The 21,525-nt window shown below is 57.4% G+C and overlaps 9 protein-coding genes across 9 annotated transcripts; 6 read left to right on the top strand and 3 right to left on the bottom strand.

Moving 5' to 3' along the window:
- The first annotated feature begins 375 nt into the window (after positions 1 to 375).
- Positions 376 to 1,066, top strand: B0H64DRAFT_197901 (uncharacterized protein). The gene has a single exon (XM_062799201.1). The coding sequence runs from the start codon at positions 519 to 521 to the stop codon at positions 1,017 to 1,019; it is 501 nt and encodes a 166-aa protein (XP_062658425.1). The 5' UTR covers positions 376 to 518; the 3' UTR covers positions 1,020 to 1,066.
- Positions 1,067 to 1,810, bottom strand: B0H64DRAFT_197900 (uncharacterized protein). The gene is made up of 2 exons (XM_062799200.1): positions 1,722 to 1,810; positions 1,067 to 1,669 (listed from the first exon to the last, which is right to left on the bottom strand). The coding sequence occupies exon 2, from the start codon at positions 1,658 to 1,660 to the stop codon at positions 1,115 to 1,117; it is 546 nt and encodes a 181-aa protein (XP_062658424.1). The 5' UTR covers positions 1,661 to 1,669; positions 1,722 to 1,810; the 3' UTR covers positions 1,067 to 1,114.
- A 381-nt stretch (positions 1,811 to 2,191) lies between these two features.
- Positions 2,192 to 5,541, bottom strand: B0H64DRAFT_402009 (calcium-activated chloride channel-domain-containing protein). The gene is made up of 8 exons (XM_062804203.1): positions 5,434 to 5,541; positions 5,322 to 5,383; positions 5,210 to 5,247; positions 4,158 to 5,104; positions 3,997 to 4,105; positions 2,897 to 3,935; positions 2,772 to 2,835; positions 2,192 to 2,719 (listed from the first exon to the last, which is right to left on the bottom strand). The coding sequence occupies exons 2-8, from the start codon at positions 5,372 to 5,374 to the stop codon at positions 2,687 to 2,689; spliced, it is 2,283 nt and encodes a 760-aa protein (XP_062658423.1). The 5' UTR covers positions 5,375 to 5,383; positions 5,434 to 5,541; the 3' UTR covers positions 2,192 to 2,686.
- Positions 5,542 to 5,811: 270 nt separating this feature from the next.
- B0H64DRAFT_402006 (pyridoxal phosphate-dependent transferase) lies at positions 5,812 to 7,659 on the top strand. Its single transcript, XM_062804202.1, has 3 exons — positions 5,812 to 6,013; positions 6,073 to 6,235; positions 6,313 to 7,659. Exons 1-3 carry the CDS (start codon positions 5,965 to 5,967, stop codon positions 7,622 to 7,624), a joined length of 1,524 nt encoding a protein of 507 aa, XP_062658422.1. The 5' UTR covers positions 5,812 to 5,964; the 3' UTR covers positions 7,625 to 7,659.
- Positions 7,660 to 13,021, bottom strand: B0H64DRAFT_402004 (lysophospholipase NTE1). The gene is made up of 3 exons (XM_062804201.1): positions 12,327 to 13,021; positions 9,396 to 12,274; positions 7,660 to 9,343 (listed from the first exon to the last, which is right to left on the bottom strand). Exons 1-3 carry the CDS (start codon positions 12,620 to 12,622, stop codon positions 7,980 to 7,982), a joined length of 4,539 nt encoding a protein of 1,512 aa, XP_062658421.1. The 5' UTR covers positions 12,623 to 13,021; the 3' UTR covers positions 7,660 to 7,979.
- A 363-nt stretch (positions 13,022 to 13,384) lies between these two features.
- Positions 13,385 to 14,970, top strand: B0H64DRAFT_197801 (translation initiation factor 2, alpha subunit). The gene is made up of 5 exons (XM_062799197.1): positions 13,385 to 13,561; positions 13,614 to 13,776; positions 13,833 to 14,040; positions 14,097 to 14,333; positions 14,406 to 14,970. The coding sequence occupies exons 1-5, from the start codon at positions 13,484 to 13,486 to the stop codon at positions 14,650 to 14,652; spliced, it is 933 nt and encodes a 310-aa protein (XP_062658420.1). The 5' UTR covers positions 13,385 to 13,483; the 3' UTR covers positions 14,653 to 14,970.
- A 1-nt stretch (position 14,971) lies between these two features.
- B0H64DRAFT_197802 (peptidase S24/S26A/S26B/S26C) lies at positions 14,972 to 15,950 on the top strand. Its single transcript, XM_062799198.1, has 2 exons — positions 14,972 to 15,330; positions 15,400 to 15,950. Exons 1-2 carry the CDS (start codon positions 15,050 to 15,052, stop codon positions 15,683 to 15,685), a joined length of 567 nt encoding a protein of 188 aa, XP_062658419.1. The 5' UTR covers positions 14,972 to 15,049; the 3' UTR covers positions 15,686 to 15,950.
- A 78-nt stretch (positions 15,951 to 16,028) lies between these two features.
- Positions 16,029 to 17,754, top strand: B0H64DRAFT_402000 (mitochondrial carrier domain-containing protein). Its single transcript, XM_062804200.1, has 3 exons — positions 16,029 to 16,365; positions 16,437 to 16,734; positions 16,789 to 17,754. Exons 1-3 carry the CDS (start codon positions 16,132 to 16,134, stop codon positions 17,547 to 17,549), a joined length of 1,293 nt encoding a protein of 430 aa, XP_062658418.1. The 5' UTR covers positions 16,029 to 16,131; the 3' UTR covers positions 17,550 to 17,754.
- Positions 17,755 to 17,939: 185 nt separating this feature from the next.
- Positions 17,940 to 21,475, top strand: B0H64DRAFT_433970 (uncharacterized protein; the record flags this gene model as incomplete). Its single annotated transcript, XM_062806071.1, has 2 exons — positions 17,940 to 21,025; positions 21,411 to 21,475. Exons 1-2 carry the CDS (start codon positions 18,073 to 18,075, stop codon positions 21,473 to 21,475), a joined length of 3,018 nt encoding a protein of 1,005 aa, XP_062658417.1. The 5' UTR covers positions 17,940 to 18,072.
- Positions 21,476 to 21,525: the final 50 nt, after the last annotated feature.

The following is a 21,525-nucleotide window of genomic DNA, read 5'->3' as shown; positions in this document are numbered from 1 at the left end:
CCCCACAGTGGTACCGAGGAGTCCCGTTTGCCCGATAACTGCAGGGGGAGAAAGTTGGAGAAGGTGTAATTTACATGTGAAATTGAAAACGCCGTTCTGGTACGGACCTGGTGTCTGTAATCCAATGCCAGGTGAAACAACCTCGAATCCGATCACTCAACCCCTATGGCCAACCCTATCGGGCCTCATTCTCAAACTTTGTTTCACATCTCAGGCTTCCAGATAATATATAAACCCGACATAGGCATAGTTACTAATTGGCCTGTGATTACTCGGACTTCCTCGTCTGACGACGCCCCAACCGTATTTTCGCCTAACACAATCCGAGATGCTAAATCTGACCGCGGCCATGTGGCTGCCTATGACTACCTTAGGTATCGATGGTATAAAAGCAGCCACGGTGGCATGACTCTAGAGCAGTTTTGTTGTTACATCTCACAGCCTCCACATTCTATCAAGCCTTAGCCCGACTCTCCCCCAAAACCGGACTATCCCAACCACCCTCAGTAGCCGCCAAAATGCCCCACGGATTCAGGAAGCGGCCCCCCCCGGACAGGCTCGGAGCCGACGCGGAGGCGCGGAAGCAACAGCAGCGACAGCAGCAGCAGAAGGAGGAGCAGAACCAACAGCAGCAGGCGGCCGCACGCCCGAAGCTTCCCAACGAGTACCGGATCCGGCTGTACTGCACCGACTGCCTCGAGAAGCCGGGCAACGGCAAGTGCAACACGGCAGACCAGCTGACCGCCAGCCTGCCCAACCGCATGGCGTATCACGACCCTAACTACACCGGCACCTTCATATGCGAATGGGAGCTGGGCATCGACTTCTGCTCGGCCAAGGCCAAGACGGCGCCCGTCGTCGCCACCTCCGTCAAGGACGTGCTGGCGCGCGCCGCCGGGCCCCTCAAGCAGCCGGGTGGGACCGCGAAGAGGACGGAGCCGTTCAAGGTCGGTGATCTGTTGAATGGCTTGAAGGGGAAGGGGGTGCAGTACAAGACCAAGCCCACCGTTTTTGACTGAGTTGTTGGGTGATACATACGATTGGGTGCCATGACGATAGGCCCGGTGCCGCGTTCTGGAATAATAGAGCAAGACTCCATCTCCACCACCTTGATTTAATCCGCGTATGTGTTCTCGACGAGTTCGATGGCTCTCTTGACCATCTCCCGATCCATCTGGAACGTCAACTTGCCCAGCACGTCGGCGTAGCTGTAAAATTCCACCGCGTACCTATCCCTCTCCGGCGCTTCCCGCTCCTTCGGCGGTGTCTCCTCGTCCACGGCGGCGACAAACCACCAGATGAGCTTGATCTGCCCTTCACCCAGGCGGCGGACTTGCAGAGTAAAAGGCTCGCAAACACCATTGTAAAGGCGTGGCCGGTCGTCCACCTGCCCAGTTTCTACCGCTGGCGGGGCACGCGTCTGCATGTTCAGGGGAAGGAGGCGACAGGCAAAACCGGTCTCTTCGGTGACCTCGCGCAGGGCTGTTGCCTGGCGGGCCTCGCCGCAGTTGCGCCGCCCCTTGGCTAGGACATACTCGTCACGCTCCAGGAGACGAAGCACGCAGACCTCCCGGGAAGAGAGCCGGAACAAGACTCCGCCGGCGCTCTCGACAAACGCCTCGGAGGTGTACTGCTCGGATTCGAACCGGGATGAGGCCATGGCGACAGGCTGATTCATCAATTGCGAGTGGAAATGTGTTGGTTTGACAGAGATTGCTTACCTCGGTTCCTGATACTCGACGAGCTTGATGCAGACTGTGCAGCTCGACCACTGTTGGTGCTCACGCCCTTGTCCCCCTGGGCGCATTTTTGGTGTGTGTATTGTAATTACATTACCTTCGGATGGAAACCTCGTCTGGGTTCGAGGTGAGCTCGGCGCCCATTGCACCGACTGGCCCGAGTTGTACTGTGAGCTTGGCACAGTCTCAGGTCCTGCAGCCATGCTCAGCCCCAACACTTTTCTCAACACCAAACCCTCCTTATAGACCTGCAATTGAACGTCTAACCATCACATACGACCATACCTGCCAGAAAACACGGGATCCCGTCCGCTCTCCCCTAGTTAAACTCGCAAGGGCCGGATCAGTAGTTGGGTCGGTGACGACCAGCGAATCCCTGGTGTTGTATGTTTTTTTTTTTTTTGGTGGCCGGAGCAAGGAATCTACGTTGATAAGTGACACTTTCTCCTTAGACTGTCACATACGGCCATATCTACGAGAAAACACGGGATCCCGTCCGCTCTCCCCTAGTTAAACTCGTGAGAGCCGAACTAGTACTCAGGTCGGTGACGACTGGGGAATCCTCGGTGCTGTATGTTTTTTTTTCTTTTTCGCGTCGAGTATCTTCCTTTTTTACTTCCACCCCCTTAGTGACCTCGGATGCGGTTCAGTCAGTCACTCGGAAGAGATTATCCTCCTTAACATCCAGGTGACGAAGGCTCAAGTACATTAACACCTACTCCTACGTAGGTTACAACCTATTAATACTCGATGTTGAATACCAACCCCATCCAGTTCACCGCAGACTACTATGACAGGGGAAATGTTCAAATTACATTGGTTTCCCAATGCCTCCCTGTCGCCAACTCATTGCTCCAGTCTAAATGCGCTTTGCTCGTCCTAAACACGCGCGCTCAACCAATGCTACTCTTTCAGTCACCCAGACGAAACGTCAGGCCACCAGGTAGTTAGTGCTTGCCCTCGGTCTTGTTTGCGGCCGTCTGCGTAGTCGTCAGCATATCAATGCGCAACCCATCCTCACAGCATTCTTACCTCGGCAATCAAGGCCCGCCCAACCTGGATCGTCTCATCAGCACCTCGCTGGCGCTGCCAGAAGCTACTCGACATGTTAGCCACGCTATATTCCACCTCAGACCCCCTTAAAAAGCGAAACTCACAGCTGCTCCGGCCTGCCCTCTCCAACAACAGAAAGCTTCCTGGCCTCCTCCTCCAGCGCGGTCCGCGTGATCTTCTCCCCGCCGGTCACACCCGGCCCGTGCGTCTCGGCGGCGCTGACGTCCCACTCGACCATCTTCTCGAGCAGGCGCTTGCGGATGGCATAACGCTCGGAGCGCTCCTTCTGCAAGCCGGGGGAATCGAGCTTCTGAACGACGCCGCGGACGATCAGCTGGACGAGCATGTAGAGGTGCTCGGCAAACAGGACGGCCAACAGCAAGGCCCAGGCGCGGATGTCCCAGGGGGAGCCGCTGGGGGAGGCGGTGCCGTTCTTGAAGAGGAAGACGAGGGCGGCGCTGATGAGGCTGCCGAGCCACGAGAGGAAGCCGAGGGCGTCGAGCCAGGGCCCGATGGAGTCGGCGCGCCAGGGGATCGGGCGCTTGGAGTTGGACGCGATCTTCATGGCGTCGGACCGGGCCTCGACCCAGTTGTTGACCAGGAAGGAGCAGGCGGTCAGCGGCCACACGACCGAGAAGAGCGAGAGGTAGCCGAACTGCACCACCATCTCGCGGTAGTCGATCGTCACGTCGTACTCGTCCAGCTCGGCCTCCTCGCGCGCCCGCTCCAGGAACTCGGCCTCCTCGGGCTCGTCCGGCCGCCGCTGCGGGTTCGTCGCGGTTGTTGCTGCCGTTGCGCCGCCGGCGCTCTTCTCCGAGAGCCCCGTCTGCACGCGCTCCACCGTCCGGAAGACCTTGCGCTTGGCGAACGGCACGATGAACTCGGTGGCCAGGTTGACCACCTGCGCCGTGACGGTGAAGTAAATCACCTGCTTGGTGAGACGGTTGGGGTTGATTTCCCAGGCCTTGGTCGGCAGGGACTGCCCTTCGGCGGTGAAGCGTTGCACTGTGAGGTGGAAGACGTCGAGGTAGGGCACCAGGACTTTTCCGAACGGTACGTAGACGAAGGCCGTCAGGAAAATTCCTAGGTACGAGGTGATGAAGTTGATAACGAAGATCTTTTGGACGAATGACGCTTGGTGGGCTGGGGGGGAGGTTAGTAATGGTCGGTTTCATACACAGCACGCGATCTGTAAAACACATACCATCGTGAGTGCGGTAGTTTTCCAACTCGGTCAGCTTCTCGGCCAAGCGGGTGAGCAGCGTGGTGAGGGTCGGGTTGAGGATGGTCAGGAGGATTGTTGGCAGGAAGGTCTATCACAAATTAGCGGCGTTTCTCGACATAGACAGAAGCCGACCAACTCACCAAGTACTGCTTGAACGGCCCATTGTAGACCTCGTTGATGAAGACCTCGATGGAAAAGCAGCTGAAAATCAGGCCGCCCAACACCACCACACACGCCAGAGCAAACGGCCCCTGCAGCAGCTGCATTTGCAGCCGTTTGTAAGGCGAGTACACCTTGACCACCTCTCCCGTGACGGGGTCGATGCCCTCCCGGTCAAACTGGAACTGCGACCGCGGCAGCTGGATCCTGCCGACGCCCCTGACGCCCCACTGCACGGCCAGATCCACCTCCTTCATCTTCCAATGCTCAAAGAACACCACGGCCCACAGACAATTCACCACGGCATAGACCCACGAGAAGGGACCCAACAACAGCCAGGCGGCGAAGCCGAACGCGGCCGGGAAAACCAGAAACAGAAAATACGACTGCAAAAAGGCAAAGTAGAACGCGACGCGCTCGCCGAAGCGGTCGCGGATGTTGCCGATGTCGGACTCGTCCAGGTAGTACTTGCGGCTCCAGGCGCTGATCCAGGCGCGGTTGAAGGCGCGGTCGTGGAGGGGGAACACGCTGGCCACGAAGCGCCACTGGCCGCGCTTGGGCGTGACCCCCGCGCCGCCCTCGTTGCGCGGCCGAGTAATCAGCTCGTACGCCAGCCGCAGCCGCTCCGCCTCCGTCACGGGCTCCTCCTCGGCGAAGTAGCGGTTGACGGCATCGGTTTTGCTGGTCGTGGTGGTGGCGGCGGTGTCGTTGCTGCTGTCGGAGGGGGCGGGGGCTGAGGGCCGCACGCCAAAGAGCCAGTCCTGCACGCGGGCGCGGTAGATCTGCGACTTGAGCAGGGAGGGCGACGCGAGCTTGACGAAGACCAGGAGGGAGGACGCGGTGCGGCCCGGGCGGACTTCGGTCGCGAAGCCTACCGCCGAGAGGGCCTCGATGAGCTGGGTGAAGGCGGCTTCTGCTTCGGCGGATTCTGGTGGAGGGGAGGGGTGCGTTAGTGAGGTTGGTGGTGTAAGGGGGGTTGGTTAGGGTAGGGAGGGGGGATGGTAGTGGTGTCTGCGGGAGGGTGAGGAGCAACCTTTCGCGGGGATGTCATAAGCAATCACATAGTCCACGCTGGAGGTCAATTGATTTAGTATTTTATTCGTCATCAAACTATCAAGAGTAGCAGAAAGGGGAGGTTAACTCACTCGAAATTGCAGTGCGACTGCTTGTCCCTATCCGGGCTCTTGGAGGCCGCCATGGCGGTTATCTTGGGATGAATTAGAGCGCTGCGGATTCAGAAAATAACTGAATACCTACAGATCCAAAATTGGAGGTTGTCGTGATTTATCTGTTGCGGCTGGTAAGGTGGTAGCCGTGATGTTCCAAGATGAAAACGAGCGGAAACGACGTCACGATCGATGCGGCCATGTCACCTTGCAGGGGGCTAACTCAGGCCCAAGCTGAGCTCACTAACCCAGTTCGGACGAATATTCAGCTGGAGTGTGCTCCGTGGCGTGCGTGGGTTATCACCTTGGGTGAGGCGGTAGGGTTAGGGTCCAACAGAGCCGAGACCACCCGTTTTACCCCCTTTCTCCGCCCCTTTTCGAATCCACAGAAGGAAGACAGACTCCGGATTTCGGGACTCCAAGTCGGTAATACTGTGTATGTTACCGTTAGGTTTAGACCGGATATTGCCAGATAAAAATAATATACAACAGACTTTCACCCCGCAACACCATTAATGTGTACTCTCAACATACCCGTTCCCGCTTAGTTTTTCTTTTATGTTGTGAAACTGCAACTCAAACTTACTGTATAAAAATAAGCTTCTTACACTAAGACGCCGAGATGGATGCACAGGAGTTCAAAGAAGCGGCTAACGCCACGATCGATGACAGCAAGTCCTCCACTTTTTTGTTCAAACTTAAACACACTCATACTAACTACCCTCCCCAGTCATCACCTACTTTGACACCCTCGGCTCCCGCAATGTAGTCTCCACGGTTGAACCTGGCTACCTGCGCAAGCTCCTCCCTGATGAAGCGCCGCAAGAAGGGGAGCCGTGGGCTGCCATCCACAAGGACATGGAGGCCAAGATCATGCCCGGCATCACCCACTGGTACAGCCTTATACCCTCCCCTCCTTTTCTCACCCCTCAAAACCAAACCCCCAACTAACCCCTGCTCCCTATCACAGGAACCACCCCAGCTTCCACGCCTTCTTCCCCTGCGCCAGCTCCTACCCCTCCATCCTCGGCGAGCTCTACTCCGCCGCCCTGACCACCGCCGCCTTCAACTGGATCTGCTCGCCGGCCGTCACCGAACTCGAAACCATAGTCCTCGACTGGCTGGCCAAGACCCTCGGCCTCCCAGCCTGCTTCCTGTCCACCGGCCCGACGCGCGGCGGCGGCGTGATCCAGGGCTCGGCCAGCGAGGCCGTGCTGACGGCCATGGTCGCCGCGCGCGACAAGTACCTGCGCGAGACGGTCGCCGCCGCCGGGGAGGGGGGGCTGACCGAGGAGGAGCGCGAGGAGCGCGTCATGGTCAAGCGCTCGCGCATGGTCGCGCTGGCCACGACGCTGACGCACTCGAGTGCGAAGAAGGCCGCGCTGATTTTGGGCTGCCGCTTCCGTGCGATCCGCGTGCGTGAGGAGGACGGGTATGCGTTGACCCGCGAGGGGCTCGCTGCGGAGCTGGCGGCGTGCAGGGCGCAGGGGTTGGAGCCGTTCTTTTTGGCGGCGACGCTCGGCACGACCGATGTGTGCTCCGTGGATGACTTTGAGGGCATCAGCGCTGCGCTGGCTGACCATGTGCCGCCCGGCGCCCCTGGTGAGGTGTGGGTGCATGTGGATGCGGCCTATGCCGGTGCCGCACTGGTGTGTCCCGAGGTGCAGGAATCGACGCGGATCGGGCTGGTCAGTCGGTTTCATAGCTTTGATATGAACATGCATAAGTGGCTGCTGGTCAACTTCGATGCCAGCTGCTTCTTTGTGAGGAACCGCGAGTGGTTGGTGCAGGCCCTGAGCGTCAACCAGGCCGTGTACGGGAACAAGGCGTCCGATGGCGGGTTGGTCACCGATTACAGGGAGTGGCAGATCCCATTGGGGAGGCGGTTCCGGAGCTTGAAGATATGGTTCGTGCTCAGGTCGTATGGAGTCAAAGGGTTGCAGGAGCACATCCGGCGGACCATCAAGATGGGGGAGGGCTTTGCTGAGGCGCTCAGGGGCAGGTCTGATCTATTCGAGATCGTGGCCGGGCCGAGTTTCGCGTTGACCGTGTTCCGGCTGGCGGCCAAGTCTGAGGGCGCATCTCTGGAGGAGAGGAACGCGCAGACTAAGGCCCTGTATGAGAAGGTGAACGCTACGGGCAAGATGTGGCTCACGAGCACGGAGCTCGACGGCCGTTTCGCGATTCGGTTGATGACGGCCGTGAGGACTACCGAGACGGAACACATCAAGACGGCGGTCAAGACACTGGTCGAGATCGCTGAGGAGGTGCTCAGGGGGTGATGAGCTTAGGAAATGTGTACATGAAACATGATAGACTACATAACTATACCCAACAACGATGAATACCATGCCCGTTTCACTCACCCAAACTCTCGATATCGATGCCGCTTAAGCCACCGTCAAAGGTATCTTTAGCATCACAATCGACCATGTGACAATCTAATACAGATGCACATAATCGCCAGTCGAATAAACCACCCGCCATTATAACATCATTATAACAGCAACAGACAACATGCAGAGTACAATGCAGCGCTATCTATCTCTTCGCCTACCTGAACACCCGTAAATGCTACACCCAAACTTCGCATCGCTCATCATGCCTGACCAACACCACGAATAAAAAACAACCCCCCTAAATACTCGCCCTCCTCGGCGCCATCGTCCTCCTCAACCCCTTCTTGCCACCCATCTCCTCCCCGAGCGGCAACACACCCCTCTCCCTCAGCCGCCCGAGAAACTCCTGCCCATACTTATACCCCACCCCATAAATCTCCATAAACTTCCCAAAGTCCAGCGTCCCATACTCCTCAATCGGCGGGCGCATATAGATACAACCCGGCAGGGTCTTGGCGCGCTCGAGGGCGTCGACGCTGCTGACGTAGGCGAGGCGGGCCTGGATCTCGGCGAGGGTCGGGGGGTTGGCGACGGAGGAGAAGGGGTTCCAGCGGTTGAAGAAGGCCCACATGCCCGAGAGGGAGTCGCCAAAGGCCTGCGGGGTGCTGTCGTCGAGGGCGCCGACGTCGACGGCGAAGATGACGTCGGACCCGAGCGACTTCATGTGCGACACCGTCAGGTTGTCCACGTAGCCGCCGTCCAGCAGCATGCTGCCCTCGTCGCACAGCGGCGGCAGCAGGCCCGCCAGCGACATGGACGCCCGCACGTACCGCCACGCGTACCCGCTCGTGTGGAACTCGGCCCGCGACTTGGAGATGTTGGTCGTGTTGCAGTAGTAGTCGAGCCAGAAGTCCTCGATCTGCGTGTTGCCAAAGGCCTTGAAGATGCCGCGGTTGAACTCGTGGCCTGTTGTGTACGACGCCGAGGGGTACGTCAGGTCGAGCGCGAACCGCCACATGCTGGCCATGCGGCCAGAGAACTTCTTGGCCGCGCCGACGATGGGGACGAAGTCCGCATGCCGCGCGTACAGGGCCCCGATGAAAGCGCCGATTGATGTGCCGCCCACAATGTCGATTGGGATGCCCGCCTCCTGCATGGCACGGATGATGCCGATCTGCGCAATGCCTCTCGCGCCGCCACCACCAAGCACGAGGCCTACGGATTTGCCGCAGAGCCGCCGGGCCAGACGGTGGAAGTCGCCCTTGAACGGTGCGTCTGGAGAATAGAACGGGCTGTGGCGTACTTTCCTAGATGTATACTTTTGAATCTCAGCCTGTAGAATTTGCACTCGTTCTCTCAGCGTCGGACCGCCTGGTTTTGCTGGTGGATGGATCGGGACCGCGTTGGGACTGTAGGTCATCTGCACGTGAAAGTGGCCACCGTTGATCCATACCCGGTTCTTGAGCCACTTTCTGGTCAAGCCGGAGTTGGAGTAGCGTTCCTGATGGAGAAGAACCAGAATCTTCCTCGCCGTCGACTTCATGCCGAGCATGAAGCGCTCATACTCTCCAATTTCGGGGGAGCCATCAGCCAAGCCGACCATGAGGACGCAGTCAGCCTGGGCGACGCATGTTTGCGTCCATGGGGCATTGACATTCGTATCTAGACTCCAAGTTAGCGGCCGAGTGTGGTACGAGCTACCAGGGGCACTTACCAGCTACGTAGATAACGAGCCCGTACTTCTCCTCCAGGTCAGCCAGATACTGTGACAGCTTGAGCTTGCCCATTCTGTTAAATGCGTGCTTTCCAAGATGATTCAGAACAGCCGCGCTATTTAGCGAGGTGGCGCCGTTGGGAGCCCCGACCTCCGTCAGCGCGCTCAACAACCTATTGCTAAACTCGACCACGGGCACGCCCGCCGAAACCGGCAAGACGGCAACAGTCCTCAAGTTGAGCGTGGTGGAGCTCTTGTTGATCGAGCTCCTGCCAGACGAGTCCTTGATCCCCAGCATCGTTGACGGGTCGTTAATCAACGATCTCATACGAGAGGCAATGATCTTGGAGATCTTGATCGTGATGTTGGGGTGCTCCTGGGCTAGGCTGTTGAACAGAGTGCGGGGAAACTTGACGAGTTCTGTATCCCGGATGGCATGCAGGGTACCGGAACGAGAGGTCTCGGTCAGGACTTCAAGCTCTCCGATACTCTCGCCTTGACCAAACTCGGCTTTGACGTTCATCCCGCCGTCCTCCCTGTCCTCGACCAACCTCAGGCGGCCGTTTAGCACGATGTAGATAGCTTCGCTCTCGTCTCCCTCGTGGAAGATGACCTGACCGGCATTGACCTGGAGCCACTCCAAGGCGAAATCGATGTGAAGAATGAGCCGGGGGAGTAGGTTCGTGAGCCGCTTTGCCATGGTTAGGAGCACGATGGGATACCGGTCGACGATTCTCTCGATCGAGGTGAGCGGGAGGAAGCCGACATAAACATCGGTCTTTGCAACGACCTCAATAAACGACCTGTATGATGAGATAGTCCCAACGTAACCGGCGAGCCCACCGGGTTTGATCAAGGCCACGCTTCGCCGGTTGGACTTGGATTTAATCTCGGCATCATCAACATTGTTTCCACTGCGCATGGATTCCGCAAATGGGTGCGGCGAGCAGAGCGACTGGGCGTTATCCATCGCATGCAGTGATGTCCTGCCAGTAGCGTGGACGACATCAGACGGTGCGGTATTTTCCTGGGTGCAGATATCGAGAAAGCCGTCGATGACATAGTACAGACCGGGGTTTCTCTCACCCTGTTCCACCAACACAGACCCTTTCGGGAAAAAGACGATCTCCATCTCGTCTCTCATCTCTTGGGCGAGAAACTGAGGATTCGGAGACGTCGGCATAGATAGGCCAGCGGATGTGATAGATTCTGTGTCACCGTCGGCTGAGCCGTCGAGCCCGTCCATAAATCCGAATGCGTGATTTGTGAAGACGGCCTTTTGCCGCCGCTGATCGAAGGATATGAGCCGGGGGGAGGCCTGGTTTGAGTCTGTATCCTTATTCGAGCCTCCGCTGCCACTCAAGCCGATGGACCTAAACATGCACTCCAGGATCGACTCCCGGAAGAGGTTGTCCTCGTCTAGCGTCTCCCTCTTGTCGAGTGCTATGTGGACGTTCCTCGGAGCCGTGAACGGGTTGAAGGCGCGCTGAGCCAGAGGGGAGGCCGCGTCCCTCTGTACATCGAGATGTGGAGAAGGACCGTCGGTGAAAGCGACGCTTTGCGATTTGTTGCCGCCGCCTCTTGACTGCTGCAAATGTGTTACAAGGTCCCCCGCGTTGGGGACGGTAAACGACGAGCTCGATACCGAGAGATGGCGCTGCTTGGAGAAGGCTTGCAAAGCTGCCTCTTTCCGAAGGGTTGCTGTTGAGCGGCGCCTACGGCCAGCACTAGCATTGTGAAGCGCTATCCCTTTGCTGACATCATCCTCCTCCCCGATCCTCTCCCGCTCTCGCTTGAACTTTTCCTTGAGCCTATCCAGCGCATCTCCCCGGAGATGGTTAGGAAGTTGTTGCGTCGTGTACTTGAGCATCTGGCGCTCAATCTGTAGGACCTCGTTGGTAAGCCCAAGGTAGTTGTATGCCGTCGCAAGTGTGACTCTCTGAAATCTGGATAGAATGACGTGAACAATGTGTGCCGTGGCCTTGGGGTATATCTTGATTAGGCGCCGAAAGGCACTGGCGGGAATAATGGCCACAGTTGTGTCTACCGTTGCCCTCGCAATGATGTCCGGGTGAGCTGAGGTTGTGCTGCTCCTTTTTGGGATAGGTCTTTGAGGTTTGGCGAAGCCACTGCCATCGAGTGAGATGGGCGGAACGTGGGGTAGGCCACGGTCGAGATGCTCAGGCAGATTATCCGCCGAATTCGACGCAGACGCATCCATCTGAGGGGTATTCGGGACGGAATCCATTCTGACGCGAGACTTTCTAAAGTCTGCGCTGGCGGGATAGTTGGGAAAGAGGCCACCGTGGCCGGCGGTGCCGGGTTCTGAGTTGTCTTCGTCGCCGTGCCGCAGCGGGACGTCTTCGGTGAAGAGCGACATGATGGAAAATAGCGAAGACATGGGGGCACCGTTCCGGACCTCGGTCAATAGCTGGTAGCGTTGCTGCCCCGGAGCAGGGTGCTCGTCATCGCTCGAGGGGGCTTCGCTGTTGGGACTGAAATAGGGGCTGTGAGCATAGCGGCGGTTGTAACTGGACGATTTCACGAAAATCTCAACCAAGCCGTCTACGACAAGACAGAATCCCTTCTCTTCTTCGAGGTTGAACGACTCGCCGGCGATAAGCTTCCGGGTTTGCATGCTGCGGGTCAGCTCGTGGAAGACGGGCCGCTCGAGATAGCCGAAGATTTTGATGGCGCTGAGAAACTCGTCGAAGTAGTTTGACAAGCCCGATTTGATGCCTTCTTCGTGTGTATCCGGGAAGAGATCGACGTCCGGTTCCTTGCGTTGTGGTTCGGGGGGTAACCGCGAGTACATGTTGAGGTAGCGGTACCTCACCACCCAGCTGATGGCGCCCATCATGGCTGCCACGATGAGCATCCTAGGCTACATTAGAGATTCCCTGCGTGTTCAGATACTTGAAATCGGCTTACAGAGTAGTCGCGTTCATGGTGACGGTCAAGCTCGTCGAGAAGAGGGTGTACAAAAGGGTAGGCACCGAGATGGTCGCCAGCTTGATTGCGTAGTAGAGCACCATTGACACGAACTGGAGGAGCCATAGAACGACCCTCGCAAATAAACCGAGCCATGAGGAAGAGCCATGAGCGTTGGCAACATCACTCGCGGCAGCTACAGCCGAAGATAGCGGATTGGGATGACGGTCTCCGGTTCCTGTCACTGCCGTCGCCGCCGTGACCGCCGCTCGGGCGGTCGAGTTTACTACATCCATCACCGCGCGTATTTAATATCGAGCCCGGTCGATGTCATGGGTGCTGGAGTAAACTTCGTGTTTTTGCGATGATTTGAATTGCGCGGTTTGTTTTTGCGCCGTGATGGTTGCCGACTGAGACACGTCGGTTTGGCCTGTTCTTCGATTTTCTGGTCTTTCGCTGCTCTGTGTTGAACTAAGCGAGTAACAACTAGGTAGGTGACCAAGAAAACAGCAGATGCCCTGGCTAGGCGCAAAAACTAGGAAGAGGTGTTGCGTGAAATTTGTATTTGACGACGCATCCCTTGCCCTTTTAATAGTTCGTCAATAGGCTTCTGTCAGAAAGGTCTCGGCCTTCCTGCCGAGAGCTCCCTTGCAAGTTGCAAGGTGCAAAGAACGCGAGGGACCGGGGCTGCAAGTGAGCTCGCTGACGTCGGTCTCTCTTGAATTCTGACATGTGGTGGGGCATCCTGGTCACATTCGCCCCCAGGGGCAGGCAAGGGTGCCCGCTGGTTGCCGAGCCAAGCAGTTCGCTGGTCGGTTCAATCCATTTCACCCCGCCAAAAATGCACCAGCCACATCCCACTTTCTTGCCCGTGCACGCGGGCGGAATTTCTGGCGGGCTTCTGAAAATACTGCGGGCCCTGATGACTGTTCTTTGAGCTCAACCTCGACATCCCGCATTCGACCGAAACCACGAGCCACCGACGCCCACCGAGGACTCGACTTTACTGTATTTCTGATATCGGCCTTTTCCTATTATCGGCCTTCACTTCCCCGGATTTTTACACACCGTCCCGCTCGGTGCATCTGCCCGATACCAAACGAAACCACGCCCACATCCCACTTTTGCCCCGCCTGGGAACGGCACCCTCAGACAAGATGTCGCTCTCAAACTGCCGGTTCTACGAGGAGAAATATCCCGAGATTGACTCCTTTGTGATGGTGAACGTAAAACAGGTTAGGGTCTCCGGAGTACCGCCACTGCGACCACAGCGCTGACTGTCGCTAGATTGCCGACATGGGAGCCTACGTCAAGCTCCTCGAGTACGATAACATCGATGGCATGATTCTGCTCTCCGAGCTTTCGAGGCGTCGTATCAGAAGTATCCAGAAGTTGATCCGTGTCGGTCGCAACGAGGTAGTCGTCGTTCTGCGTGTCGACAAGGAGAAAGGTTGGATCCCGCCGTCGCCCACCTCGCATTCTGTATCAGCGCTAAAGTGGGGTTAGGATACATCGATTTGTCCAAGCGCCGTGTCTCGCCCGAGGATATTGTGCGCTGCGAGGAGCGGTATAACAAGAGTAAGATTGTGCACTCGATTATGAGGCACGTCGCCGAGAAGACGCAGACCCCGATTGAGACGCTCTACGAGACAATAGGGTGGCCGCTCAACAAGAAATACGGCCACGCCCTGGATGCCTTCAAGCTCTCAATAACGTACGTCTTGGGCGCTATACCGTTGGGAAGGGAATTTCGCTAAATCATACGCACAGCAACCCCGATATCTGGACCGACATCCAGTTCCCAAGCGAAGCTGATGCCGAGGAGCTCAAGTCCTACATTGGAAAGAAGCTCACCCCCCAGCCGACCAAGGTCCGCGCCGACATTGAAGTTACTTGCTTCGGGTACGAGGGCATCGACGCCATTAAGACCGCTCTGCGCACCGCCGAGGCCCGTAACACCGAAGAGACCCAGGTCAAGTGCCGGCTGGTTTCTCCTCCGCTCTACGTGTAAGTGCTTGCCGATCCCCCCGCTATTCGCTATTTGATTGGATTGAGAGCTTGGTTACTGATCTGCTACAGTCTCACCAACACATGCCTCGACAAGAACGCCGGTATTGCCCGCCTGGAAGAGGCCATCGTCGACGTCCGGACGAGCATCGAGTCGGCCGGCGGTAACCTCGTCGTCAAGATGGCGCCCAAGGCGGTCACCGAGTCGGATGATGCGGAGCTCCAGGCGCTGATGGAGAAGCGCGAGCGCGAGAACGCCGAAGTCAGCGGCGACGAGAGTGTCAGCGAGAGCGATGATAACATCCCTGCGGCGGTCTAAGAAAACGCCGTTTGTACAAGAATGGATTGGGACAGCACGCGGTGATTCCGGCCCTATTTTTCGTGGGATGACCAAATACCCCGCGAATGAGGTTGCAGGACAGCGAGCAGGTATATCGGGACCATTTGGTTTGACCGGCGTCTTCGGATTTCAAAAGGTCAGATACGGTAGACATTCCAGCTAGCCAGGGCCGCAGCGGGGTAAAAAAGGGAACGAAGTAATGCCTCTTAAGAATATTCGGCCTCTTGATGTGTCCCTCGAATTATGTATCAATCGAGGCCGCCTTATCGGCTTATCTAAACCACGCCGCCCAAGCACCAGAGTCCACCACTTGCATTAATCCATCTCACGTCCCCAACTCACCTCACCTCACCTCCCACATCACCAAACGATTCCCATGGCGGCGCGATGGGCATGGGGATCCGCCGCCGCCGGAGGAGTGGCGGGGCGGTCTAAGTTCCTCGGGCAAGTCTCGCATTACCTCATCCGCTACGCAACCTGGATCCCGCCTCTCATCTGGTTCAACGAATATGTGGCTCAGGTCACCTCCATCCGCGGCCCATCCATGTATCCTTTCCTAAATTCACAGTACAACGAATCACTCCGCCAAGATCTGTGTCTGGTCTGGAAAATGTATGCGCAGGAGGGGTTGAGGAGGGGGATGGTTGTCACGTTCAGGTTGGTCTCACTCATTCGCTCACCTTGCGTGATATGGCCAGACACATATATTAACATGCCAACCCCCAGGAACCCTTACAACCCCAATAAAACCACAGTTAAGCGCATCATCGGCCTGCCGGGCGACGTCGTCAAAACGAAGCCACCGTACCCGTACGAGCATGCCGTCGTGCCCGACGGGCATCTCTGGGTAGAGGGCGACGGCGACAAGAGCCTGGATAGCAACTACTACGGGCCCATTTCGGCGCGGTTGATTACGGGTCGGGTTACCCATATTCTGGCGCCGTGGGAGAGGGCCGGGCGTGTGAGGTGGTGGGAGCACCCGTTGAGGACGGGGGTGCATAGGGCAGCGTAGCGAAGGGGTGGAGTGGGTGAAAGTGGGTGAACTCTGGATGGGCCGGGTCACTCGGGTGTGGCAAGGGCAAGGGATAGGCTTGTATCATAAATTTTCGTTGTACATATAAAGCTCGGAGTCTGGCTTTGTATTTCAAGGGCAGCCAGGTTTCGCGCTGGTTTGTAAATTTCGAAATCTTGTTGAATCTCGTCGGGCAAATCGATGTACGAGTACAAAGTCCAGGGTCCAACCCAGGGTTATTGCTGGGAACTCAAAACTTCCATCACGCACGGACCACAGCCCTGCCGTAAAAACGCTTCGGACCGGCAAAGCCGCCTAGAAATTTAAACTTTGAATTATTTGCGCTGCGGTACGCCAACAAAATCCACACGGCGTGACGCCATATCTCGAAAACTTTGGCCGCTGCCCAGGCGGCGCTACCCTCTTATCCTCTTCCCCCCGGGGCGATGGTGCTCGGCTTTGAGACGGCCCAACGCACCCCGTCGACTGTCTTGCCTGCGCCCTCGCCCTCTTCGCACAGCGTCGTCAGCGCCGCCGTCCCCGTTCCGGACCTCGACGGTCGACATGAGGATCACGCGCATATCTTGTCGCACGCCCCCACTACCGCCGGATCGTCTCGCGCTCAGGATAACATGAGATCACAAGATGGAGAAGTCGAAGGGCGTCCGCCTTTTCTGCACGTGGGTCGACCTTATTCCATGTCCGTTGCCTCCCACCGGGGCTGCGTGCTGACCGCACATCCCAACTACAGTGCATGCTTGCTGGAGGACTAGGTGGTTCAACAGGCGATATGCTCATGCATTCGCTCGACACAGTCAAGACGCGGCAGCAGGGTGACCCCCATATCCCACCGAGATACACATCGCTAGGATCGTCCTACCTCAAAATTTTCCGACAGGAGGGGATACGACGAGGACTGTATGGAGGTTGGATACCGGCCCTCGCCGGCTCGTTTCCCGCCACATGTTTCTTCTTCGGCAGCTACGAGTGGAGCAAGCGGCAGATGCTTGACTACGGTGTCCAGCCTCACCTGGCCTATTTGCTAGCCGGTCAGTAGCCAACTTCGCCATTGGGGTTTTGTTTTCTAACGGGTTCTTGTCTAGGCTTCATTGGTGACTTGGCGGCGTCCACCGTATATGTCCCATCCGAGGTAGTCAAGACACGCCTGCAGCTACAAGGGCGACACAATAACCCCTATTTTACTTCGGGGTATAACTACAAAGGCACGACCCATGCTGTGAGGACAATCGTTCGAAGCGAGGGCATGTCCGCGCTGTTTTATGGCTACGGCGCTACTTTGTGGCGCGACCTACCTTTTTCGGCACTCCAGTTCATGTTCTACGAACAGGCACAGAGTTGGGCGCATCAATGGAAAGGGAGCCGGGACATTGGGTGGCAATTAGAGCTCCTGACAGGGGCGGCGGCTGGTGGCCTTGCTGGCACAATAACGTGTCCTCTTGACGTTGTCAAAACGAGACTTCAAACCCAGGTTCATCCGGAAGCCGGTGGGCTCGGCCCGGCGCCAACCGACCCACCACCACCGAGTTCGGGAACGACCAAGGAGGGGCAGGGCGCTAGGGCGACCTCTGAGACGTCCCAGCAGAAGCTGCAAAAGCGGTTGATATCAACATCCTCACCCTCGACACACACACCCAAACCCGGGGCCGTCACTCTTCAGACTTCCTCGATGATTACAGGCCTCCGATTAATTTACAGAAGCGAAGGCGTTGCGGGGTGGTTTAGAGGGGTGGGGCCGCGGGCTGCTTGGACAAGCATCCAGAGTGGGTGCATGCTGTTCCTCTACCAGTCCATCTTGCGCAAGCTAGAGGCGTACATGCCCATGGAGCGGCGCGAGCTTGTCTAGTGATGCGAATCTAGCAGGCCAGCGTCGATGTATTCTGTATATAGACCATTTGTACAATTGTTGTGTTCGATACCGGGGCTGGGGAGGCAAACTGGGAGGGCGTTGGGTGTCGGCTGGATAGATACGTGCTAGAGATTAGATGTGTACATGTACGAATCTTCATTCTTCAACTTCTTCTATCACGGCCAAAAAAAAAACTTCGAGGAACATCGTCAGACAGATAAAATAAATGTATGCAGCTATCCCCTACATTGAATGTGCTTTGATACGGAGCCTGAATCTTGGCGCACCAGCAGCCCGGTCCAAACCGCGATTGGCCCAAAGCTCGTGTGGGGTTCCAGAGGTCCATCTGTGTGCCGCTGCTGTATCCCACTCCGGCCAAGAAAATGGCACTGGAGCTCAATCGAACCATTCGTGCAATGGACGACCGACCACCGATTCCTCGCCAGTGACACACACGACAAGGGACCCCATCCGACTCGAGATGCCCTGACGAGATGGAAGGGCAGCAGACAGGGCCGCCATGTCATCTTCGCTCCCTGTCCCCTCCAAAGCGGCCTTGACGGCGCTGCGAGGACTACTCGTGGGCACCTCGTGCACCCTCGCCGTGCTCGCCGAGGACCGTCGACGGAAAATCAACAACGCGGTGCGCGCGATCGAAAATGGCGAGAAAATTAAGTCAGCCAGGAGATACCGCGCGGGAGCCGGGGCGCTAGCCGTGGCCATGGAGGAGGAGGCCCTTTGGGATCCGCGGTTCGGACCGCTTTCTGACTTTGGCCTGGAGCTGCATCGACATGATCATACCGCGAAAGAGTCGGGGGAAGCGAGGAATCAGCCACCTCAATGGCGGGCTGGGGAAGATGGGGTTGGAACTCTGGCAGAAACAACAAGGGTGACCTCGGTGAAGGGCCAAACGGTTGCGGCATCAACGCAGAGCAACACCAGCAACACCACAGATACAAGCTCCCCTGCGAAACCCGGACAACTCGTTAAATCTCCAAAACGCGCTCAAATCCAGCCTATCCCCAAGCCGACTGCGTCACTCAAATCCTCCCCGAGCTGGGCGTCAATGAGCACCGAGATGGTCAAATCATACTCGTTCCCCACAAATGACGAGATTGTGGTCCAAGTACACGAAGCCTGCAACACCAAAGATCCCGTCCATATTGGCACTGCATTGCGAACACTTCTCGATGCGATAGATCACAAACTTGCCCCAGATAACCTAAACCGGCCCTGGATCGAAGCCACTGCGCGACTTTGCCGGACGTGCCAAGAGGAAGGGCGGCTGGATGATGCCGCGAGGCTTCTCGATCGGATAATATCCCAGGGGTTGCTTCAAGAGAGTGACTATGTCGATCATGAACCCTTCACGTTGATCGAGTCACTACTCGCACGGGCAGAACTCAACCAGCAAGCGCAAGATGTCTATGCGGCAGACATCGACCTTGCTGTCAACTTGTTTGGCCCGAAATTCGTTGAACGGCCAAGAGGCGCGAACCAGCAGGTCTACAGTCTCGGGCGGAGACTCCTCGAGCTTTGCTTCGCCGCGGGACTTGTCCAAAGGGGTTTTGGCGTCTATCGGCGATGCATCATGTCTGCGGACGACAGGGGGAACGACCTCGCCGCTTGGTTCCTCCAGAAGCTCTACGAGAGGCAGGACTATACAACCGTCGTCAGAACCTTCATCACAACCTTTGCTCAGTCCTCTCCATTGAAAGCTTCTCTGGATACCGTCGGGGACATGGTGGTTGACAGCGTTGAACTCGCCCATGATCACAGGCCAAACGAGGTCTTGGAGACACTGCACAGGCTCTGTACCGGGCTCGGAAATACAAAGCTGTACCCGAAATGGGTCATGAAACTTTTAACATCACATTGGAGAAAACACCGCAAGTTCGAAGAGGTCGAGGTCATGTTTGAAAAGCTTCAAACCCCTCGTCTGAAGGATTCCGTGTTCCGCTCGCGCAACATTTACCGCATCATGGTTGAACTGGCTCTCGAGGCGGGTCAGGAGGCCAAGGCTGACTCGTACTTCGCTCTTGCCATCTCACAGCATCGCTCTCTAGCGTCCGATGTTAAGCTGCTGGGCGTCGTTGCGCGTTTTCACGCCGCGGATGGTGACTGGGAGGCCGTGCGGGCTGACTTCGAAGCAATGGACCAAAGTAGGGAAGCACGCGACCAAGTCCGTGGTCAGGTCTTTGTCCCGGTGCTCAAGGCGTACGCTGAAACGCATACGGTCCGAGAGACTGAGGCGTTTCTCAAGTTCTATGTCGACGAGCTGAACGTGCCATTGTCCAGCTTCATGGTCACACTCATGGCCAAGCAGTACGGCGCCATCCGCGACGTCAACTCTCTGATCGCCTGGCTTGACTATTGCAGTCAAGCAGAGTTCCCTGTCGATGCTGCCTTTTCTAATGCCATTCTCGTGAGGTGCCGAAGGCAGTGGAACTTTCCATTCCGGGACCTCCGCACACTCTTCCGGAAGCTTCAGGTGCTAAACCCGGACTTTGTGGACAAGCACACGGAGCAAGTCATGGCTGACGCCGCGCTATCGGACTCCAAGTACGGCGGCAAAGCAGCGAGAGGGCGGCTGCTCTCGCTACACATAGACCTACCTGAATCCCCCGGCCGGGACAAACATGTCCACGCTGAGGATGTGATATTCGCCATGAAACAAGCACTACGAAGCGGCTCATCTCGTCGCGCCGTGCAGATCTACCAGCGGGCTATACACTCGAATATGCCCTTCTCCCCGCACGCCCTGCAACTCGCCGTGCAGGCCCACCTAACATGGGCACCTACCGACTTCGACGGTGCATACACCATCCTCCGAAGAGCCCAAATCAAAGGCGAGGACATCACCCAAACAATCAACCACCTCCTCGCCAAACAGATCACCAGCGTCGCCTCATCCACCCGCAACCCACAACAAGCCGACCGCCTCATCCGAGCAACCCTCACCCACTACCACGAAGCCGGCATCCGCATAACCGAAACCTCCCTGCACCGCGCCGCCGCCCTCTGCCTCGCCGTCGGCCACCCGTGGGGAGCCATCCACTACGCCCTCAGCGCGGCCAACGAGCGCGGCACCGAACCCTGCTTCAACCTCCAAAACTTCAAAATCCTCCTCGCCGCCTACGCGGACCTCCTCGACGCCGACCGGCTGCGCGAAACCATCGCCCGCGGACTAGCCAGCTTCTACCGGGAAGACGGCGCCTGCCGCGCCGCGCTGAGGCAGGCGCGCGCGAGGGTGGCGCGCTCGCAGGCCCCCGCCTCGCGGGTGAGCTCGCTGGAGGAGCGCAAGATGCGGGCGCGGGCGGTGGTGGACGAGGGCATCGGGCGGGTGGTGGAGGCAAGGCGGGAGCTGAGGGCCGAGGGCAAGGTGCTGGAGGAGGCGGCCGTGCGCATCATGAGGAGGGCTGCGCTGGATGCGGGGAGGGAGGAGGTGGATTTTGCGGAGGTGCCGTGGTTGGGTGGGGGGAGGGGGAGGGTGGGTGTTGCTGGGGACGATGATGGTGATGGTGGTGGTGAAATTGGAGGAGGAGGTGGTGATGACATTGGAGGGGGTGGGATGGAGGGGGAGGGGGTTGGTGCTGATGAATTTTATGGGGATTTGGAACGGGCGTTGCTGGAGGTTCCGCCTCAGACGGCGGTTGAGGCTTTCTAGATGGGTAGTTGGAAGTATCCAGGGGCGATACCTACCTACCCAGACTAAGGGAAACGGGCCTGGGACGACATTGGACAGTTCTGACAGGACTCGTTCCCTAGCCATTGACAGTGTAAAAAGTAACTACCATGCATTACCTGTATACAAATCAAGTTCATTTCATGGGTTTTCCCATCAAATTCCTCCTTTAGATGCTGTCGTCAACAGCAACCTGCAACAGGCCACCGCTGTCCTCTTGGGCTTCGCCATCGCCTGACATGTGAATTTTGCGGCCAGGGGTGGTTTCCACAAAACCCCCTGCGCAAC

Source organism: Chaetomium fimeti, assembly GCF_033439085.1.
Source record: "Chaetomium fimeti strain CBS 168.71 chromosome Unknown B0H64scaffold_5, whole genome shotgun sequence".
Lineage (NCBI taxonomy): Eukaryota > Fungi > Ascomycota > Sordariomycetes > Sordariales > Chaetomiaceae > Chaetomium > Chaetomium fimeti.
Note: the sequence above shows the minus strand (reverse complement) of the source record. Positions and strands in the feature narration are given on the sequence as shown.

Excerpts from the sequence above, each read along its gene's own strand:
- B0H64DRAFT_197901 (XM_062799201.1), top strand. The coding sequence starts at position 519 with ATGCCCCACGGATTCAGGAAGCGGCCCCCCCCGGACAGGCTCGGAGCC.
- B0H64DRAFT_197900 (XM_062799200.1), bottom strand. The coding sequence starts at position 1,660 with ATGGCCTCATCCCGGTTCGAATCCGAGCAGTACACCTCCGAGGCGTTT.
- B0H64DRAFT_402009 (XM_062804203.1), bottom strand. The coding sequence starts at position 5,374 with ATGGCGGCCTCCAAGAGCCCGGATAGGGACAAGCAGTCGCACTGCAAT. Across the intron at positions 5,105-5,209 it reads TTATGACATCCCCGCGAAAG|AATCCGCCGAAGCAGAAGCC; the intron begins GTTGCTCCTCAC and ends CCCCTCCACCAG. Across the intron at positions 3,936-3,996 it reads AAACTACCGCACTCACGATG|CCCACCAAGCGTCATTCGTC; the intron begins GTATGTGTTTTA and ends CCTCCCCCCCAG.
- B0H64DRAFT_402006 (XM_062804202.1), top strand. The coding sequence starts at position 5,965 with ATGGATGCACAGGAGTTCAAAGAAGCGGCTAACGCCACGATCGATGAC. Across the intron at positions 6,014-6,072 it reads TAACGCCACGATCGATGACA|TCATCACCTACTTTGACACC; the intron begins GCAAGTCCTCCA and ends TACCCTCCCCAG. Across the intron at positions 6,236-6,312 it reads ATGCCCGGCATCACCCACTG|GAACCACCCCAGCTTCCACG; the intron begins GTACAGCCTTAT and ends TCCCTATCACAG.
- B0H64DRAFT_402004 (XM_062804201.1), bottom strand. The coding sequence starts at position 12,622 with ATGGATGTAGTAAACTCGACCGCCCGAGCGGCGGTCACGGCGGCGACG. Across the intron at positions 12,275-12,326 it reads ACCATGAACGCGACTACTCT|GATGCTCATCGTGGCAGCCA; the intron begins GTAAGCCGATTT and ends AATGTAGCCTAG. Across the intron at positions 9,344-9,395 it reads GCTCGTTATCTACGTAGCTG|ATACGAATGTCAATGCCCCA; the intron begins GTAAGTGCCCCT and ends CTTGGAGTCTAG.
- B0H64DRAFT_197801 (XM_062799197.1), top strand. The coding sequence starts at position 13,484 with ATGTCGCTCTCAAACTGCCGGTTCTACGAGGAGAAATATCCCGAGATT. Across the intron at positions 13,777-13,832 it reads GCGTGTCGACAAGGAGAAAG|GATACATCGATTTGTCCAAG; the intron begins GTTGGATCCCGC and ends AAGTGGGGTTAG. Across the intron at positions 14,334-14,405 it reads GTTTCTCCTCCGCTCTACGT|TCTCACCAACACATGCCTCG; the intron begins GTAAGTGCTTGC and ends GATCTGCTACAG.
- B0H64DRAFT_197802 (XM_062799198.1), top strand. The coding sequence starts at position 15,050 with ATGGCGGCGCGATGGGCATGGGGATCCGCCGCCGCCGGAGGAGTGGCG. Across the intron at positions 15,331-15,399 it reads GGGATGGTTGTCACGTTCAG|GAACCCTTACAACCCCAATA; the intron begins GTTGGTCTCACT and ends GCCAACCCCCAG.
- B0H64DRAFT_402000 (XM_062804200.1), top strand. The coding sequence starts at position 16,132 with ATGGTGCTCGGCTTTGAGACGGCCCAACGCACCCCGTCGACTGTCTTG. Across the intron at positions 16,366-16,436 it reads GGCGTCCGCCTTTTCTGCAC|TGCATGCTTGCTGGAGGACT; the intron begins GTGGGTCGACCT and ends TCCCAACTACAG. Across the intron at positions 16,735-16,788 it reads CCTGGCCTATTTGCTAGCCG|GCTTCATTGGTGACTTGGCG; the intron begins GTCAGTAGCCAA and ends GTTCTTGTCTAG.